The sequence below is a fragment of the Dermacentor albipictus genome, chromosome 1 (genome assembly GCF_038994185.2).
Source record: "Dermacentor albipictus isolate Rhodes 1998 colony chromosome 1, USDA_Dalb.pri_finalv2, whole genome shotgun sequence".
Lineage (NCBI taxonomy): Eukaryota > Metazoa > Arthropoda > Arachnida > Ixodida > Ixodidae > Dermacentor > Dermacentor albipictus.
Genome location: NC_091821.1, coordinates 500,501,351 through 500,522,269, shown reverse-complemented (window position 1 = coordinate 500,522,269; position 20,919 = coordinate 500,501,351). Strand labels below are relative to the sequence as shown.

The 20,919-nt window shown below is 47.6% G+C and overlaps 1 protein-coding gene, 1 long non-coding RNA gene and 1 pseudogene across 5 annotated transcripts in view; 2 read left to right on the top strand and 1 right to left on the bottom strand.

The window, feature by feature from the left end:
• The window catches only part of LOC135909363 (tRNA (uracil-5-)-methyltransferase homolog B-like), a 92,063-nt gene that overhangs the window by 48,007 nt on the left and 23,137 nt on the right, over window positions 1–20,919 (bottom strand). For all 4 annotated transcript variants that reach the window (XM_065441314.2, XM_065441313.2, XM_065441315.1 and 1 more), the window contains exons 6-7: window positions 10,710–10,783; window positions 212–358 (exon numbers count right to left, since the gene is read on the bottom strand). In XM_065441314.2, the coding sequence (XP_065297386.1) occupies window positions 212–358; window positions 10,710–10,783 (221 nt within the window). The remainder of the gene's footprint in view (window positions 1–211; window positions 359–10,709; window positions 10,784–20,919) is intronic.
• On the top strand, window positions 259–9,308 carry LOC135909364 (uncharacterized). The gene is made up of 3 exons (XR_010566697.1): window positions 259–388; window positions 1,943–2,096; window positions 9,050–9,308. It is a non-coding gene; the product is annotated as an uncharacterized lncRNA (long non-coding RNA).
• Window positions 3,354–8,868, top strand: LOC139055014 (uncharacterized; annotated as a pseudogene).

The following is a 20,919-nucleotide window of genomic DNA, read 5'->3' as shown; positions in this document are numbered from 1 at the left end:
ACGCACGTGACCGCAAAGTTGTTAGTTTATTTAGTAAGCTATAGTTCACTGCAATTTATACGGTCAACAAAGCTATGAACCTTGCTTTGTGTACTAGTTGTATAATACTTTGCTATTGCTATCAATGTTTCAGCTTCCGAGCAAAACTGTGCCTTTCGCCAAGGCACAGCGGACACTGCCTCAGAGTAATGTGGATCTTATGACATCTTACAGGTGACAGCTGCTGTGGATGCATGACGACGATGGCCATGAGCTGTCCGGCAGAGTTGGAACGCACAACCAGGTGCTTCCAGTAGCCCTGGAAGTTGGTCTCATAGCAGCCGGGCAGTGGGGAACGCTGAATGTACTCCTGAAATGACTGCACGCTCAGCGTACAATAGTGGTGCTAGTAAGTGCCACAAATTGAAAACATTCTGTGAAAGCCACTGGATGTTAATGTCTGAATGGAAGAAACACAGCCAAAGAAAATTACGCAAAATTACAAAGCAAAAGAACCGTACTTAATGAAAGACCCACAAGTACACAACTTATCAAAAAAATCTTTCTGATCAGTTAGTAAACAATTATTTCCCCTACAGAACTGCATCATTCTTGAAAATTCGCATTGGTGCCAAAAATCCAGAACATTACCAAACATAAGTGATGGCACACCAGATTGTCCACATAATATTGATATATATTACTAATTCTAAATATACAATATGTCTATCTGGAACTTATCTGAAAGCTGTACATGTTATGGACAGTTACCCGAGATTGTGACTAATGGGAACTCACCTGTTGGTTTCTTCAGAATTGTTTCGGATGCACTAAAGTTATTTTGATTATGTTACTTTTTTGCACGCAACTGTTGCAAGTCACTCACAATGCAGAATGGCCTTCGATATCCTTATCACATTTTTAACCCTGAAGGCCCACATCACCTAGATGCATGGCATTGCGGTGCATCTCACACATGACGAAGTGCTCATTACACAATTTCATTTCGGAGAAGGTCTGTGAGAGGCATTATACTTGTGTTTCGTTCACAGAGACCTGATCGCAAATTCTCTTGCCAATATTTTAATGTATGCTTATAAAGTGTAGAGAGCTTTAGAACAGGGACCCCAAAGAGCTTTGCAGGTGTTAGTGTTGGGGCACGCAGCAGTGAAGCGTTTTAGAACAGGGCTTTGCGTTTGCGGACTGCATCTTGCACTTGCAGCGCCACTACGGTGTCAAAGAAAAGCTATTATAAATAATTGAATAAGATATACCATTTTATGATAAGAGTAGTAATTCTGACATTCATGTTTCTGCATTCAATTACAATTTAGAGGTTATTCTATAAGCAGCAAGCAATCAGTTGTGCTTAGTTTTGAGTAACCAACTTTACATGCCTTCACAAGCCAAGTTAAGGCGTGTAATCCTACGAACAATGAAATCGAAAATCGAATTCGGAATCAGCAGCGTCTAATCAATCAATCTTCACAACATACAATAGTTAAGAGAAAGCGATAACCTAGTCACTTCTCCTAGCTTGCGAATTTCACACGTTACCACGAATCGAACCCAGTTTGGTGCTAGGTTAGAGCCGTCACTTCGATGGGTGCCGCCATGTTTGTCGACGCAATGCTTTTGGGGCAGCTTTTGAGGCTCCCACTAAATCAGCGAAATAGCACGCCCGACGCAAAACCCAAATGCAGCTTACATCCCACGCATGTGCAGCAGCTTCAATGCTATTTCTTTGGGGCCCCAAACCTTTGGGGCCCTTATTCTAAAACTCTCTAATGTCAGATATAACAAAGGTACTGTAGTTATTCAAATATAGGTCGACCTTCTTTTTTCAAATGTTATCCAAAATGAGCTATCAACATATGTTTGTGAGCAAAGAATCTCGACCTATATTAGTGAACAAAGCTAGCAAAAGTGCCGAGCTAATGGAGTTCCTCTGTCACGCCTGCAGCACAGCCAGTTGGGAAATTATCCAGACCAAAAACAATGTCGTTTGGGGTGCCGAGAATGCCCGTGAAGCATCCAACGAGGACGACTTCTCCGACAGTTCTGACAAGATGCAGTCGACTAGCAAGATCTAGTGGCCCAGTGTACAGTAAATAAAGGTACCGTATTTATTCGAATCTAGACTGAGAGTTTTTTTTATTCGTATAATCAATACCAAACTCTATTGTCGGTTCAGATTCGAGGAATTTAAGAAACGCACTCATTTTTAATTGAAATTAATAAATACAACACATAGCAAGTGCCATCTAGAAAAGTCAGTATCGCAGCCGTTATTAGCCCCACCAGTCAACTGAAGTAAACGAGCGACGTCGCCATTTTAACCTAAGTTGTACACTCTTGAAAAAAATTACACCCTTTGGGGTATATCTTGTCCCACAACAATAATCGTCATCTGTCTTGAATGCATTTCCTTTCTTTAACGCTGCGAGCCCGGCTCTTCCTAGTCCCGAACCACTTGTGCGTTTATCAGTGTGACACAGCACTCCTGACAGGAAAGTAGCGAGCGCCTAGTTTTCAAGAAAGGAAACGCAAGTAAGGCAGATGACGATTATTGTTGTGGGACAAATATACACCCCAAAGGGTGCAACCATTTTAAGAGTGTATCCATGGAGGAAGGAAAAATACCTTTTTCCTTCCTCCATGGTTCTATCGGCATGCAGCGTGGCATTATCGTAATGGCACCAAACATACAATGCCACTACAGTACCGCTTTCAAACAAAAAGTTGTGCTAGCCACAGAGGTCAAACATTTAAGCAAGGCGGGACTTCGGCATTGATGAGAAAATCATCCATTGTTGGAGGGGGCAATGAGGGAGAGAGAGAGAAACAACTTTATTTAGTCGCCTGCAGAACGACACCATCACTAAATGCCGCCACGCCGCAGGCCGTGGCGTCTTCTCAGCGGGTGTTCTCTACTCAACTCCAGCGCATGTTACTCCCGCGGTCGGTCACCCTGAGGGGCAACGTTCTGTCGGTTTCGCTCTGCCTTTGTCTTTCAAGAGCCGCCGAGACCTGCTGGACGGCCCAGGTTTGAATTTCGTGGTCGTAGCATTCCGCCACAGCTGCGAGTCATGGCGGAATCGTTGTACTTATCGAAGCTTTGTCGGGGAACTTGGTGCAATCCCATAGGATGTGTGTCAAGGTGGCCGCTGGCGCATACGGCACACATCCCTCACATATACTTTTGGGTGCAGATGATTAATTAACACTGGGGTGGGTAAAAAGCCAGTTTGCAATTGCCTGAACAGAGAGAGAGAGAGAAACTGTAGTGTTATCGGTTCTCTGATCTGACTCAGCACTCATGTGCGCAGGCTGTGACGTCATGGAGCAAAAAGGGATAAAAAGCGGCTGTTTAATAAACACGGGGCTTTTTGGGTTCGTGGCTACATCAAAGTGGCGTCAGTCTTTTGCTTGCATCACCGCTCCGGCAGCGGACACGACATGGTGTCAGAAGTGGGATCGACCCCCCCATCCTAGTTGCCTTTGCGGCGCTCACCCTGCGTTCGATCTGCGCGATGATGGCTCCGCCAGCGGCAGCCCTGCCACCGGCAGCCATCCCGCCACCGACACCCTTCAACTTCGACCGGACTTCCAAATGGCCAGAATGGATTATGTCATTCGACGACTACCGCTACGCGTCGGGGCTCAACGACAGAACGGAAGAGGCCCAGGTGCGAACGCTTTTGTACACCATGGGCAGGCAGGCAAGAAAAATTTTTCAGACATTCGGCCTTACTGAAGAGGAGTCTCGAAGCTACGAGACAGTGAAGAAAAAGTTTCACGCCCATTTTGTGGCCACGAAGAATATAGTCTATGAAAGCGCAAATTTCCATCGACGAAAGCAAGAACCCGGGGAAAGTGCGGACAACTTTGTGACAGCCCTGCACGAGCTTGCAGACCGCTGTGAATTTGCAGAATTTCGGGATTGAATGATCCGCGACAGATTTGTGGTCGGCCTCGAGGACGCGCAGTGGTCGGAAGCACTCCAGATGGATGCCACCCTTACGCTAGCGACCGCTCTGGCGAGGGCCAGGCTCAAGGAAACAGTTCATCGACAGCAACTGGAACTCCGGGCCGTCAGCAACGAGGCGAATACAGGCGGACTTGACGTAGTCCGACGAACAACGAGGAAGCCGTCTAACAACTGGGAGCCTGGCGCCACAGCACAGCGGCGAACGCAGGCGTGCCACTTCTGCGGACGGTCGAGCCACCCGAGAGCCCAGTGCCCTGCACGGTCAGCGCGGTGTGACCACTGTGGTATCAAGGGACATTTCGCCGTGGCGTGTCGCAAGAGAACAGAAAACAACCAGGTGGGCGTGTCTATGCTAGAAGGCGATGGACAAAACTTTTGTGTTGGGACACTGAACAGCTCAAATGCCAGATACGCGGAAGTGTCTATCAATGGTGTACGTGTAAGTGCAAAAATTGATTCAGGAGCCGAAGTCACTGTTGTTCCGCCCGATTTCCCTGGTGTACCGCCTCGTATAGACAGGTCACAAGCAGTGTTGAGAAGCGCTGCGAATCAGCGCCTCGAAGTGAATGGTTGTTTTTCAGCAGATATTGTTTGGAAAGGCAAAACAACGCGGCAAACACTGTATGTTGTAGAGTCACTGCAGTGTGTCCTATTAGGGCTCTCAGCCATTGGAGCACTTGGTGTAGTCAAATTTCTTGATGTGGTTGATGATAAACAGTTTGAGCACATGTATCCGCAGCTCTTCTCTGAACTGGGCATGATGTCAGGCGAATACACCATTCGCATGAAAGAGGGCGCCGTGCCCTCTGCAATTTTCGTGCCGCGGCGGGTACCCATCCCGTTAAAGAACCCCATCAAACTAGAGTTGGCGAAAATGGTCAAAAGCAATGTCATTCGTAAGGTAGATGGCCCAACTACATGGTGTGCAGGAATGGTTCCAGTAGTCAAAAAAAGTGGGGAAGTTCGAATCTGTGTGGATCTAACCCAGCTGAACAAGAGCGTCCTACGTGAACGGTTTGTCTTGCCGACCGTAGACGACGCACTGGGGCAATTGGCGGAAGCCACATACTTTTCGAAATTAGATGCCAATTCAGGATTTCACCAGGTTAAATTGGCGAAAGAAAGTCAAGAACTAACAACATTTATCCCCCCCTTTGGTAGGTACTGCTTCCAGCGACTGCCGTTCGGTATCACCTCAGCCCCAGAATACTTTCAAAAGCGAATGGCGGAAATCTTTGATGGCCTTCAAGGAGTAGTGAACCTGATGGACGACGTTCTGGTTTACGGAGCTACTAAGCGTGAACATGATGAACGGCTGCACGCAGTGCTCAAAAGATTGGTTGCAGCGGGGGTAACACTCAATCGGGCAAAATGTTCTTTTTGTGTCAGAAGAGTAGCGTTTTTAGGCTACGTGGTCGATGCGGCGGGAATCGCGCCGGATCCCAAGAAAGTTCGAGCCATAAACGAAATGGCTACGCCATCAAATGTTGCTGATGTCTGCAGGTTTTTGGGCATGATAAATTATCTGGCAAGGTTTGTGAACAACCTTGCCGACATGTCAGCACCGCTCCGTAGTCTTCTCTTGAAAGGCCGTGAGTGGCACTGGGGCCTGCCTCAGCAAAAATCCTTCGAGACTCTGAAAGAATTGATCACCTCGGCGCAATGCGTCGCAAAATTCAACCCTAAGCTGCGCACTATTGTGTCCGCCGACACGTCGTCATTCGGTCTCGGCTGTGTGCTCATGCAAGTGCAATCAGATGGGGAAAGGTGGCCAGTTGCGTACCACTCTCGTTCATTAACGCCGACAGAACAACGGTACGCGCAGATAGAAAAGGAAGCACTTGCGCTGAGGTGGGCGGAAGAAAGGCTGGAAGGGCTTTTGATAGGGCTGGAATTTCAATTTGAGACCGATCACAAACCGCTCGTATCGCTACTCGGTCAGTCACCCCTTGATGTGCTTCCTCCTAGAATACAAAGATTCCGATTGAGGCTTATGCAATATCGCTTTTCAGTCTCCTATGTCCCAGGAAAACAGATTGGCACCGCCGACGCCCTTTCTTGGGCACCTTGCACGGAAGCGGACGTAGAGATAGGGGAGCTGGATTGCGATGAAGTATCGAGCCATGCACAAGGCTGCATTAGCGAACTGAAATTTTCAGCCCATGGGAACAAAATAAAGTTCGCGCAAGAAAAAGACTCAACCTGCCAACAACTTCGGTTGTATTGTAAGCAGGGCTGGCCACGTCTCGCTAAAGTAAGCAGTTGGCTAAGCCCTTACTGGTCGGAGAGAGCACACCTTACAACATGTGACGGTGTGCTTCTGCATGGGTCTCGTCTGGTGGTGCCTCAGAACCTAAGAAGTGAAATACTTTGTTCATTGCATGTTGGTCACCAGGGCATTGTGAAATGTCGCGCAAGGGCCCGCGAATCTGTGTGGTGGCCCGGTCTCAGCGCTGAGCTAGGAGCTCTGGTAAACAGTTGTCGAGACTGCGCGAGACTGCGCGTTCAGAAAGCCGAGCCCATGATGCCATCAGAGTCCCCCAGCTTGCCTTGGCTGAAGGTAGGAGCTGACCTTTTCCATTTGCATGGTAGATCGTATCTCGTGGTCGTAGACTATTTTTCGTGCTATCCAGAGCTTGCCCTTTTATCTTCCACGAGCTCGGCGGCGGTTATTGAGCAAATCAAGAGTATATTTGCTAGGCACGGGATTCCAGAACTTGTAACAGACAACGGTCCTCAATTCGCTTCCGCAGAATTTGCATTGTTTGCGACTAGTTATGGGTTCCATCACGTCACGTCCAGCCCCAGGTACCCGCAGTCAAATGGAGCTGCCGAACGTACAGTGCAGACAGTAAAACGGATGTTGGAAAAAGCGGTTGACCCGTGCCTGGCCCTCCTAGCTTATAGGGACTCCCCAGGTCCTTTGGGTACAAGCCCAGCCCAGCTATTGATGGGCCGACGGTTGCGCTCTACGCTTCCCGTGCACCCGAAAAAGCTAGTACCGTCAATAACGAGTTGTCTCAGGAGCCTCCGATACAAAGACAAGAAAGCGCGGATGAAGCAAAAATTTGACTATGACCGCCGCCATGCGGTAACGCAGCTACCGCTGCTCACCCCGGGAAACCAGGTATGGATAAAAGACAGCAAAATTCCAGCAAAAGTGTTGAGTCAGGCCATGCGACCTCGGTCTTATCGGGTGCGGACAGACGATGGGGTTGAACTAGAGATAAACAGACGCCCTTTGGTCCGGTACAGCGAGTGAACCGGCGTGCATGACCCATCCTATGACTTTCCTGCGACTACGGACGCTGCAGGCCAATCCGAGGAAAACAAGGCCTCGGCAGAGCCTTCTGTGCTTAATTCAACGCCGGCTGCTGCCTCATATGAGGACGGGAAACGTGGTGATTATATGACACGCTACGGTCGAGAAATAAGGCCGCCACAGCGATATGGCCACACTTGAGTGCTGTGTACTCATCCTATTTGTACGTTTCATACTGTTTGGTTGTTTTGTGGTTCATTTGTTTTCTATGTGTTGTGTAAAAAAAAAGGGAGATGTAGTGTTATCGGTTCTCTGATCTGACTCAGCACTCATGTGCGCAGGCTGCGACGTCATGGAGCAAAAAGGGATAAAAAGCGGCTGTCTAATAAACACGGGGCTTTTTGGGTTCGTGGCTACATCGGAGTGGCGTCAGTCTTTTGCTTGCATCACCGCTCCGGCAGCGGACACGACAGAAACAACTTTATTTGCCACTGCAGGGTAGGAAGTTAGGGCAGGTAGGCCTAGTGTGGCTTCCAGGTGGGGGCGACGTCTTGGGCCCACGAGATGAGTGCGAGTTGCGTTTTCTTGTCTGCTCTTGTCAGCAGCTGGTTCCAACTCTCCTCAGAGGGAGATGGCAGTAATGATCATGGGGGAGGGTTACCCTCGCATCCCCAGAGAATGTGTGCCCGAGTGGCGAACACTCCATGGTCGCACTTAGTGCAGACAGGGTCATAATCCCCTCCAGTGATTAAATAAAGTCTAGAATGACTGAGTATTGAATCAGTCTGCAGTTTGCGAAGCATGGTGGCTTGCGCTCATTTGAGGTCGGGGTGAGGAGGCGGGTACACGCGTCTCGTCTCCTTGCAGAAGTTTGTAATTTTAGCATAGGATTTGGGGGCCTCTGCGAGCACCTCTGGGTTCGAGGGGCCGGCCTCCCGGTTAGTTAGGCCTCGGGCTAAACGGTCGACCCCTTCGTTCCCAGAGTTCCCCACGTGAGCAGGTACCCACACTGAGCTTATAGTTCTGTCGAGAGCGCAACCGCGGAGGATGTGTGTGGCAGGGAGACAGAGTGAGTTTTTTGAGAAATTTTGGATGGCTTGTTTGGAGTCACCGAGAACCGTGCTTGTGCAGGGATCCGCGATGGCTAGCGCGATCGCAACCTCTTCGGCAGCGGTGGAGGAGTGTGTGCGCACTGTAGCGGCACTGATGAGAGTGATGGTTGGCGTCGCTACACAGGCTACGTATGTAATACAGTCGCATTTCGCTGCGGCCCCGTACATGGCATGTTCGTCGGCGGAGTAGGCGACGTCTAAGGCTTGTGCCTTCAGTTGGCGGCGCCTATCGTGATGGCCGGGTAGCATATTCTTGGCCATGGGTTTTATGACCAGCCGACTGAAGACTCCAGTCAGGAGGGGAGCAGTGGGGTGGATGTCACCTGTAGGGTTGATATTAAGACGATTAAGAATGTAACGACCGTGTTCGGTGCGAGAAAGACGGTGTATCTGTGCAGTCTTGTGTGCCTCTATCAGCTCTGTGAGGGTGTTGTACACTCCAAGCTGAACAGCACCGCCTCCGCTCGGCTCAGCACCGGGTGCAGAAATGGGAAAGCCCTTCGAGCCAGGCGGTGGAACTGTGAACGTCGTCATGTGGTCCTTGGCACTACACCACGTTGGACGGTCGGTTGCAGCGGTGCGGTTGGTTAGTGCTCACGCCACTGTGTGTGCTGTCTCACTGTGGTTATCGTGCTTCTCCGATGCATCATTGCCCGCGTGCGCCGAGAACCACTTGATTTTAACATACCTATTCTCTCGTTGCAGGTCAACCGAGCACGGAATGTGCACAGCTTCACCACACACTTTGCCCTTGGCATAATTCTGCACTGCACTTCACGAATCACACAACACCGTTTGGCACCACGTAAGCTCGCCACTGCCCTCATCGCGCCGGACAACACCTCGATGACGGTAGCTATAACGCTGCGCTGTCCCTGCCTAGTGAGTTTGTGTGGAAGTCCTAAGGCTATGTTTACTCTGAGCCCACACAAAACTCAATAAACACCTATTTCTTGAGATTCAATATTGCAAAAAAAATGTTTTATCAGTCCTAGAACTTTCTGACAAAGGGCATACAATTGATATGTCAGAAGCCTGCACTCTTCCTAGTTTTGTGTGCATTTTTCCTATACAGTAGACTTGCACGAACTGGATTTTTCGGCTAATTTGATCCTGGCGGAAGACCTGGCTGGCATGCATGCATTTCTATGGGCCCATAGTTTCTTTCTTTCAATCCTAAAATCGGCCTTCGCCGGATAATTAGAACTTGACCAGTGAACACGTACGTGCCTGACCCCTGAGGTGACTCCATTAGTGGCCCCTTTAGTGACAGCATCTGTCTCAGGGGACAGTGAATGCGTTGAACACATGCCATTCCCCATTGAAAACGTCTATTTTCTACCTTCCCTTGGAAGATTTCCAAGCAATAGTCGTAGGTCACAATGCCTGACTATTGTGTTTAACTAATTCTAACACATGCCTTCTTTCCTTTTTTCAAGCAAATTGGACCGAAAATTGCCTGCGCTGGTGCAATCGGACACAATACCAAAACCGCTTTCGCGGCGTTTGTTTTACCGCATAACACTTTTGCATCGCAGCGAAGGTGACTTTAGCAATCCGGCTACCATAGTGCATTACATATTAGACCCGTGCCCATTTTCCTTGCTAAAAAATATTGGGTGCACATTAGATTTCTACTTCGTTTAGGATCTTTAACGTAATTTATATGTTATTTTTCTACTTTGGAACCTTAGAAAGTGAAGCATCTGATTCAGGGGCTTTATAGAATCAGCAAAAAGCTTCCAAATGAATCAGCAGTGTTGAGGTGCTTTTTTCTGAATTTTGTTTAATTCAACCCGCCGGATAATTCAATAAATTTTGACGGCCCCAGCAGGAGCAAATTAACAAAAGTCGACTGTACCCTTGATCGCCAAGAAAGATTTTATTTACAGTACAAACCAACCAGGTGTTAGTATAGATGTTGACGTTCCTGGTAAGGGGGCTGGTTGGTGCTTACTGTTTGCCTCCCATTTTTACTTATCAGTGAAGGATGTTGTCGACAAGGCAATTCGCACCTCAACGTTCAACTAGCGCACGAGAGCATGACACTGAGCCCTGTGCAAACTGTACATGATGAAGACAGGTAGGCTAGGTGGCACACTATATGATAATACACTGTGGTTTCAGCACAACAGCATGGGGAACAGCCAGAGCAAACAGAACAAGCACTGCAGCATGATTTCATGCTATAAGATTGCACAGTTCTGAAGGTCTCATCAAAGCTTAGGATTGTTTGCTGTAAACTCTTAATGTCCAGTGCTTGTTGCAACTACTCTACCTGTCTCTCACGAATTTTTTCACAGAAATCACAAGCTGTTCGTAATAAGTTGCCGGCTGGACATAGACTGCAGCAAAATGCACCCACCTTGGCTACTCGCTTGTGGCTATCTTTGCATACAACGATGTGCTCGGGGCTGACGCACACCACCTGCTCCAGATCTGCACAGATATAGCCACAACACTGCCATGGTATAGCCGCATTGTTCTTTCAGCCACTGATTGGTTTTCCACATCAAAAATTAAAACAAAAACAAAGGTTTAATTAAAAGATACTATGAAATTCTTCATTTTATTTTACTTGAGTCCTGTGTCAGACATTTGTGCTGTACTTATATACTTCAATTATTTTGTGTACATTGCTTTTATGTTTGCTGCTGCTTTTTAGTACTAGTCCTGTGCAATGCTCTCCCTTTTTGACCTGTTTATTTTGCATTTCTTATAATATCTTTGTTCGTCTCCCTCATTCAATGGCCTCTGGGCTGTAAGGTATTGTAAACAAATAAATAAATAAATTTTTGATTGCCCTTAACTTACGTGAATTTCAGAATAGAAAAATGTTGTTAAGTTTAAAGGCACATAAAATTTTCAAGGAAAAAATATGGGCACTATGCTGAAAACAGACAATTTATTTTTCCGGCTAGTTGTGCAGGCTGTACCCTTTAAAACTTAGCTAATTTAACATACCTTGCTGGTGAAAGCTATTGCTACATTAGCCCTCTCGTACACTGTACAAAGAATCTCCAGCTTCAAAGAGATGTAGTACCATACTTTGACAAGCCAGGGGGAGTGCAGTGGCTTCAGTGAGGCCATTCAAGACACTTTGTCACATTTGCCTTGCTTCAGCTATGTCAGCATACTAATGCGTGAATTCGGTTTTCATTACAGGTTTGAACACACTGTTAAAAAGTGCACATCTGTTCAAGCATACATCTAGCGATGAAATTAATGAAAAGTGATGCGTAAAACATCATGCAAATATCGTGCTTGAAGAATGTGTGTGACTGCAGTGTCACACAGAAGGCTAAACAGAGTGCACCATTTTGAAAAATCAGAAATAAAAAAAAAGTGCAAAGCAGCATTTCAGATGAAGTCGAGCTTTTGATGGAAGCCCACCTAGTCAGGAGGCATCATGAAGAAGAGTAAAAACAAGGACACCGACCCCTGAAAGAATACTAGAAAAGACGTCTCGGCTCCCCTGACCTGACAGGAGCCTTGTTCACAATTTAATCAAGGACGTGTGATAGAATGTTTATATGGCTTTAAAATATGACGTAAGCGTGTAGATGGGAGGAAGACTTCCGTCATTCTGGTTGAGGGTGCTATCTGTCAATTGGATGAGGAGGCACTCTAAGTGGTGTCTTCAAGTCCACTTCTTTTTTTTTAATATTTTGGCATCATCCCAATCAATCCTGTGGCCCAAGTCACCTGCATTTTCTGCCGAGGCATTTGATGCAACTTTTAATTGTTTACATCATTGATATGCTGCTTCAACCGCGGTTCAAAATCACCTGTCTCACCTGATATGAAGTGCTGTGCCACACGTGTCAAACATGATTCGTTCTTTTTATGTTACGTCATAGGCAAGCAGCCTATATATCTAGTTCGCTGTCACTGAAATAAAGCAGTGCGGTACGTGCTCTTGGATCGTCTCCGTCACTCTGCCACCCGCTACAACAGTGGCGACGAGGGTGACCACCCCTCGGAGCCCCCGCCACGAACAGCGGCGTCTCGGTAGCGCTGGGAGTCCTGCTGGGTACTGAAAGTAATCGAGTCTACGGAGCATCGGCGGTCATGGCCCTGGCTACGAACCTCGGTACCCCAAGTTTCGACAAAAATCAAGATAAGTGGGATATTTACTTGACTCGACTGGAGGCATTTTTTGAAGCAAATGATATTAAGACAGATGATAAGAAAAGGGCACTCTCAGTTTCGACACTATCAACGAAGACGGTAGGCGTTCTTGCTGGACAGTGCGCGCCCCAGAAAGTAAACGCCCTGAGTTACAAGGACGCACTTACCATCCTAAATAACCACTATGCGCCGAAGACTAATGAGGTTGCCGCAAGTTACAAGTTCTTTACAAGGGATCAGACTGCAAGCGAATCTGTCCGGGACTATGTTGTTGAGCTACGCAAGCTTGCGGATAATTGTCACTTCGGTACCAGTTTGGACCGTATGTTACGGGACCGCATTGTGTGTGGCATCCGAAATCGGGCGGTGCAGCAGACGCTGCTTGCAAAAACTGAGCTCACACTTTCCCAAGCTGAAACGATTGCCATAGCGGCAGAGACGGCCGCACTGGAAGTAAGCGCCATGACTAGACCTGATAATGAGGCAGCGGTGTGCACTGTAGCGAGTAAATCGCGCCGATATCAGACCTTCGCCAAAGATAAGCAAAGCCATACTGAGTGCGCACGCTGCGGAAACTACGGTCATGAAGCAAGCGACTGTCCGCACAAAAAGGAGCAGTGTTTTCGCTGTCGGAAGTCTGGTCATTTCGCCAGAAAATGCCGCTCCCAGTCGGGCCTCCGGGCTGGTCGTAGGCGCAATGGCGTCGCTAACACAGTTCATTATGGGAGCGCTGTATCCGACACGGAGGAAGGCGATATTTCATCAGTCTTCACATTGCAGGAATCACGGGAAAAGAAACTTTTGCTCCAGGCGTTCCGCAGAATTATCCGCTGGGTTGGCGTGCCCTTGAACATGATTATTGACACGGGATCGCCGTTTTCTATCATTCCGCAGGAGGTGTATCTAAAGCACCATCTGAGTTGGCCACGCTTATCGAAATGCAAACACACGCTCAACTGTTACTTGGGCAAGCTGCCCATTGTCGGTGAACTGCACCTTGAAGCCCATTTTGCGGGGAAGACTGTACCTGCCACACTGATAGTTACAGGCTGCTCGGGTCCCAGCCTTTGCGGAAGGGACTTAATCCAAGCGTTCTCGCTTTTGCCTTCCGGGTTTCTCGCTGCGCTTCAATCGACGTCAGCAGATCCCGACAGCCTCAGGACCGAGTTTCCTGCCCTTTTTGAGCCAGGACTTGGAAAACATTCAGGGGCCACCTGTGAAATTCCACATTCGAGAAGGCGCCCAACCGAAGTTCCACAAAGCACGGTCAATTCCTTATGCTCTTCGTGAAAAAGTGGAAACTGAGCTGGACCGTTTAGTAGAGCAAGGCATATTATCACCCATAGCACATTCTGAGTGGGCGGCGCCAATCGTACCAGTACTGAAGAAAGACGGTTCCCTTCGCATCTGCGGCGATTTCAAAACCACAATCAATGCTGCGTGCATAACTGAGCAGTACCTTTTACCAAACATTGAAGACATTTTCGCGTCGCTACGTGCGGGATCATTTTTCACAACACTGGACCTTAAGGATGCATATAACCAACTCCCATTGGATGAGGAGGCGAGGAAGTTGGCCGTGATAAACACTCACAAGGGGTTGTTCTGCTATAACCGTATTCCGTTCGGAGTTGCCTCGGCTCCCGCGATTTTTCAGCGGCGCATGGAAACGGTCCTGGCCGGTCTTCCAGCCGTGCAGGTGTATTTGGACGATGTATTGATAGCGGAACGTCAAGACGATAATGGCTCAGTGCTTCGGGACGTTTTGCGCAGGCTTCAAGAAAATGGTATCAAGCTGAAGGCCGAAAAATGCCATTTTCGCAAAGACTCAATCGTCTACCTGGGCCATCGCATTGACAAAGACGGCTTGCATCCGCTTGAGAAGAACCTAGCAGCAATACGTGACTCGCCACGGCCTACAAATGTGAGCGAACTGCGCTCTTTCTTGGGTCTGTTGACTTATTATCACCGGTTCTTGCCACACATGTCAACGATGCTGGCGCCGTTGTATCTTTTGCTTGAAAAAGAGCATAAATGGCACTGGGGAACGGCGCAGGAAAATTCATATCTCAAGGCTAAACAAACACTTCTGAGTTCGCCTGTTCTGACATATTTCGATCCCAACCAACCAGTGCGTTTGGAATGCGATGCGTCACCTTCGGGTTTAGGTGCCGTAATCTCGCACCGAATTGGAAAATTGGATAAGCCCATTGCTTTCCGTTCACGCACGTTAACACACGCTGAAAAGAATTATTCTCAGCTCGAGAAGGAAGCGCTCGCACTGGTGTTCGGAGTAACAAAGTTTCGAGACTACCTGCTGGGCCGCGAGTTTATATTGGTCACGGACCACCAACCACTGGTGGGACTTCTACGAGAAGATCGACCTGTGCCCCCAATGGCGTCGGCACGTATTCAGAGATGGGCTCTGTTTCTAAGCCAATATAGCTACCGCATAGAGTACAAGGCCGGCAAGGAAAACGCCAACGCGGACGCACTCAGCCGTTTGCCCGTGCCGATAACAGACGTTTGTCGATCGGGCACCTTACCAGAATACGTATTGTCTACAGAGACCCTTGACAGCTTGTTCGTGCCAGCGGATGCCATACAGGCGCTGACGAACGGAGATGAACACCTTAGCGTTGTGCAGCACTTTGTACTGAATGGATGGCCTAAACGCTTGTCACCGTGTCACAATCACCTTCAACCTTATTTTTGCAGAAGACTGGAGCTGTCAAGCATAGAAGGCCTGCTCTACTGGGGTCATCGCATCGTCGTACCTCGCAAAGCGCGAGTCTCCATGCTCGCTGAGCTACATCGGTCACACCAGGGTGCATCTGCGATGAAAAGACTGGCTCGGACGCTGTTCTGGTGGCCTGGGTTGGATGGTGAGATCGAAAGCCTTGCACGCTCGTGCATCTCATGTGTACAAGCTCAGCCAATGCCTCATCGACAGGTTCCTATCTGTTGGCCAGAAACGGGAACCAAATGGTCAAGGCTTCACATTGATTACGCCGGACCGATAGAGGGACGCATGCTGTTGATAGTCGTTGACTCGCACACTAAATGGATTGAGGCACTTCCCGTCAAGTCGGCGACCACAGAAGTCACAATTGCGCGGCTTCGAGAATTGTTTGCGCGTTTTGGCTTGCCGCAAACAGTTGTGTCAGATAACGGGCCACAGTTTGCAAGTCAGCAGTTTTCCCAGTTCATGTCTGTCAACAAAATAACGCATCATCAGCCGTACCACCCACAATCTAATGGTCTCGCAGAGCGTGCGGTCCACACAATAAAGGATGGCCTTCTTAAGCACTCGTTGGTGAACGATCTCGAAACAAAACTAGCGCGAGTGCTCCTAGGCTATCGACGTACCCCACTACCTTGCGGCAAGTCTCCTTCAGAGATGCTGATGAACTACCCAATTCGTTCGCGCTTGGATACTTGCGTCCCTTCTCTACCTCAAAGTTACTCGCAGCCTCCCAGATTACAGTCCGGCGACCAGGTGTGGGTGCGCAACTTTGGCCAAGGGGAGCGTTGGCGTCCAGGCATTGTCAAGAGCGTAGAGGGTTCACGCCTTGTAACGGTTGACACTCCAGATGGCCTAGCCAGACGTCACTTCGACCAAATTTTCCGTCGCGTGCCTGTGTCACCCGTGACCCCAAAAGCGGAGGCGTCCGACTCGCTTCAACCCAGCCCGGACAACAAGAATCGGCCCTCGTCAACGCCAGAAGCCCGGTGCAGCCTGGCCACTTCAGAAGCAAGTGGCGCTGCGCCTGTTCCTTCGACAACACCTCCAACGTCCATCCCAGCCGAACAGGCTCTCTCTCCCCAAAGTCCGCCGGTCTTACGGAGGTCTACTCGACAACGAAGACCCGTGCAAAGACTGCAGTTTTAAAAGAAAGGGAGAAGTGATATGAAGTGCTGTGCCACACGTGTCAAACATGATTCGTTCTTTTTATGTTACGTCATAGGCAAGCAGCCTATATATCTAGTTCGCTGTCACTGAAATAAAGCAGTGCGGTACGTGCTCTTGGATCGTCTCCGTCACTCTGCCACCCGCTACAACATCACCGATATCTGCACAGTCACAGTCCCGTAGAAGATGCCACAAAAGTTTATATTCAGAAGCTTGTCTTTTACGTTTACCAGGTGATGGCATAATTTTTTGGGTGGCACAATGCAACAGGAATGAAGAAATTTCTTCTCACTGAATTATGCAGAACACATTGTCTGCATAACGAAGGCAGACCCTGGGCGGCGAGTTGAAAGAGGTGAGTGCTCGATGTTCAAGCCATTCTATGGTTAGATTTGAAGCAGTTACCGAAATAGATGCACCCATCGGTGTCCCGAGCACTTCCCTGTAGAAGGTGCCTTCAAAAGTGAAGCAAGTGTTCACCCGGTAGAACAGAAAGAGCCTCTTCAAGTCAGGGACATCGATGGGTGTCCTTTCTGGCAGGGTAGAGTCATCTTCAAGAGCAGTGGTTCATGTTTCCACGGCAAGTCAAATAGGAAGGCTTGTAAAAAGCGTCACAACATCGAACAAGACAAGCACATCCCGATTGTTGTGAGTAAAATGACAAAGTCTTCAGAATGGGGAACGAGGGTGGCACTTCTACCAATAAGAGGGGAAAGAACCTTATGAAGGTGCTTGGACAGTTTATGAAGCGGAGAGCGAGTAAAGTCAGCAATTTGTTGCATTGGGACTTTAGGTTTATGGATATTCAGCAAACTGTAGAGCGCTGGCGCCGAAATGTTAGTGCACATAAGGGAGAAGTACAAACCTTTGTGCATTGAGTCAACAAAATGAAACACATCCGCAAGAAGCCTCTGGAGCTCACGCTGTACCTTAAGCATAGGATCCTTCTTCAGACAACTGTACGTCGCCTTGTCCACAAACAATGACATCTTGTCATGGTAGCCAGTCCTAATGAGTAGCACCGTGGTATTGCCCTTGTCTGCCGGGAGGGTGACAAGGCATTGGTTTGAGCAAAGGTCTTTGATAGCAGTCTTCTGTTGAAAGTGGGGAGACAGAGTGGTTTGTGCAAAGCCATGAAAAAATGCTTATGGATGCAAGTGAGCCATATGGCACATGCCTGAAATTAGGTTCAGTAGCCATGAATATGTTATACAGCTCCAATTCGCAAACAGTTGGCGCTGCAAAATTACAGGATTTCACAGCACATCACAGAAGAGGTTAAGAACTTAGAATGTTTTCAACAAGTCTTGTTGTATCAAAAAATGTGGGCTCGATATATAAACTTTCCGAAGTACTACTTCAGGCATTAACCCTTTTGATGATGATCCTGTGGGCCGCCATGTTTGATCATGTGATGATGCATCCATTGCTTGCCACAGCCACCTCTGTTGCCTCTGGGTTTACAATGCATGTGCATGACATCGGTGAAGTTTGGCAAACCTCTGTTTCAGTGGACATCGTGAACAGTGACTGGGTGGACGATATGAAGCTTTGTCCACAGCTGCAGAAGACATGTAAGCTCTTTTGGGGCTCATTATGCCTTATCAAAATGGTTCGAGCAGCATATACAGTGCTTGTACTATACGGGGGGCTAAAGATGTCCAAACCTATAGCTTTTGAATTAAATTAGGATCAGTGTCTTTTGCTCTTCGTTCTATATTTGCCACTCACTCTGAAACAGCAGCTTGTCATGTTTTTGACTCAGCAACATTCCTCTGTGTGACCACTGCCCAATAGCCTATTTTCTGCCTAATTGCTTGTGTGTGTGCTCAGTTATGATAGATTTTATCTTGCTATGCACAAAGCTTAGTATACAGATGTTCTGTACTTTGCAATCATCAGCAGCAGCAGCCTATATTTATGTCCACTGCAGGATGAAGGACTCTCCCTGCGATTTCCAATGCCCCTATCTTGTGCTAGCAGATTCCAACTTGCACCTGCGAATTTCCTCATTTCATCACCCCACCCAACTTTCAGCCATCCTCAACTGCCCTTACCTTCACTTGGCACCCATTCTGTAACTCTAATGTTCCACCTGTTATCCGCCCTACACTTTACATGGCCTGCCCAGCTCCATTTTTTCATCTTAATGTGAACTATAATATCAGCTATTCCTGTTAGCTCTCTGACCCATACTGCTGTCTTCATGTCTCTTAATGTTACGCATAACATTTTTCGTTCCATCGCTCTTTGCATGGTCCCTAGCTTGTTCTTGAGCTCCTTTGTCAACCTCAAAGTTTCTGCCCATATGTTAGCTCCTGTAGAATGCAATGATTGTACACTTTTCTTTTCAACAACAGTGGTAAGCTTCCAGTCAGGATATGGTAATGCCTTACTTTGCAATAGCTTGCAGCAAAGACATATTGTTGCTGGTCACTTGCTTACTCTGAGGACTGTCACGAAATGAAACTTTCAGCTTCGAACATCCGTGTGCTGTTGGTGTAGTCCATCACACACACTTCGGCAGATTGATTCAAGAGTGTGTCCATTCACTTCTTTTTAATACGTAGTCAATATAGTGGCCAAAAGTTTAAGTGTGAATTGGGGTGGATGCATGTATATAGGGTGTGAGAAACTTGCTATAATAGGAAGCGGCACTACGGTACTCCCTATCTATCTGTGTAACAAGCGGTACTCACTCTTGCCAAAGTTCTAGGGTTGAAGGCCTTTCTTTGGAGGTTTGCGATCCAACACTGGCAGATGAGTGAATGTTTTTACCCTTAACGGAAGTCGTCAATTGCGAAAGGGCCAGCAACACAGGCAGTCTTTGTGTAGCAGCAGTCAGTGAACTTGGCCATGCAGATTCATCCCATTCCTTAGTATCGCAGTCTCTGTTTTTGCAGCCAGCTACTGCACCTCTTCCCTCTACCGTTCCACATTTTGCAGCATGAATGGAGTACAGTGTGTTGGTGATCACCCAGTTGCATTCCCAACAGCTAATTGCAGTGTAGAAGTGGTAATGAGGTGATGGTCTTGCATTCGCTTAAGGCAACTTGCAATAAGGATGACGATTTATTGGCACCTTTTTGAAATGGGGCAGTGACAAATATTCACCTGGCCTCCTTGAGTTATTCACCGGTACACCGCTACCCATGCCTTAACAGATCCGGTCATATCAATCTCTTCCCTGATCTTTTCCTACCATCATCACCCCACCTCGGTTACCTTGCTTATCTCAAATGCTTCCGTCCACTTTACATCCAAGTGCTTCTAGAAGGTGTACATTACCTACAGGTCTCACAGGTTGAATCCCTTCGAATTCCATTAGGATGTGCTGAACGGTCTCCAGATATTCGCTGCAGCATACACGTGCCTCATCTTGCTGGAAATATTTGCTCCGGTATGTTTTTGTCCTTATGCAACCAGCTGAAGCCTCAAACAGCAAGGCACTCCCCTTCACATTATCGTACAGATTTTCCCTTGCAATTGTTTTCTTCTTATTCTTGTAAGTCTCCATGGTCTTTTTTGTTTCCATTCCTTGCATACAATTCGCTGTCTCTGTTTCTCTCACTTTCTTTTTGATGGCTCCTGGTTGTCTATTGAAACATAGATACTTGTTCACTTTAGCCACTCATTTATTTTGATCCATGTTCCTGAGTCTTTCTTAAAAACTAATTTTTCTCTGTGCTTCTCCGACTTCAAAATAGGCACAACCATTGTCCCCTTGTACTGCCTCATTTGTGGTTTTACCGTGGGCTCTCAAAGCCAACCGGCTTACCGATCTTTGTTCAACTTCCAACCGTGACAACATATCTGATTTTAAGCACAGAAAGGCATTCGCGAATGTTCGCACTGGCACCATTACTCCTTTCCAGATTCCATGCACCACCTCATCATTATTGTGGACCCAAGGTGATCTGCTTCATTATCGCTGCATTCTTCTTCCCTTTTATTGTCACGTTATCTTGGTGGGTGCTTGAGTAGGCATTTCCTTTGTTTGTGAATATACGAAGGTATTTATATTGTTTGACTATGGGTATGACTTGTTGTTGAATTGACACCCCATAATTACTCATCTCTTCATTAAAGATCATAATTCCTGATTTCTCTGTGCTTAACTCGAGGCCCAGATTTGGCGCTGCATTGCCACAGATATTTGCAAGTGTCTGTAGTTGTCTTGCATTGTGTGCTAGTAGCACTATGTCGGCGGCATACATCAGTCCAGGGGAACTTCTGTTGCACCATCTGTCCATTACACATTTATGATAAATCAAACCCCAATTCACAGTTTTCCAGTCATCTATTCCTATGCTCTTAACATAATGTGTGAACAACGATGGATACAGGACATCCTTGCTTCAGTCCTTGGTGTATTTCCACCACTACATTACATATTTGGTGTTCCCCTACTGTATTCCAGCAGTGCCCCACCCGAAGCACGATCTCGTTCCTAAGAACTAACTACTCCTCAGAAAGGGCCTATAGGAGCATAACTGACAGTTCAACATTGATCGTACTTGGAAAATCGGCA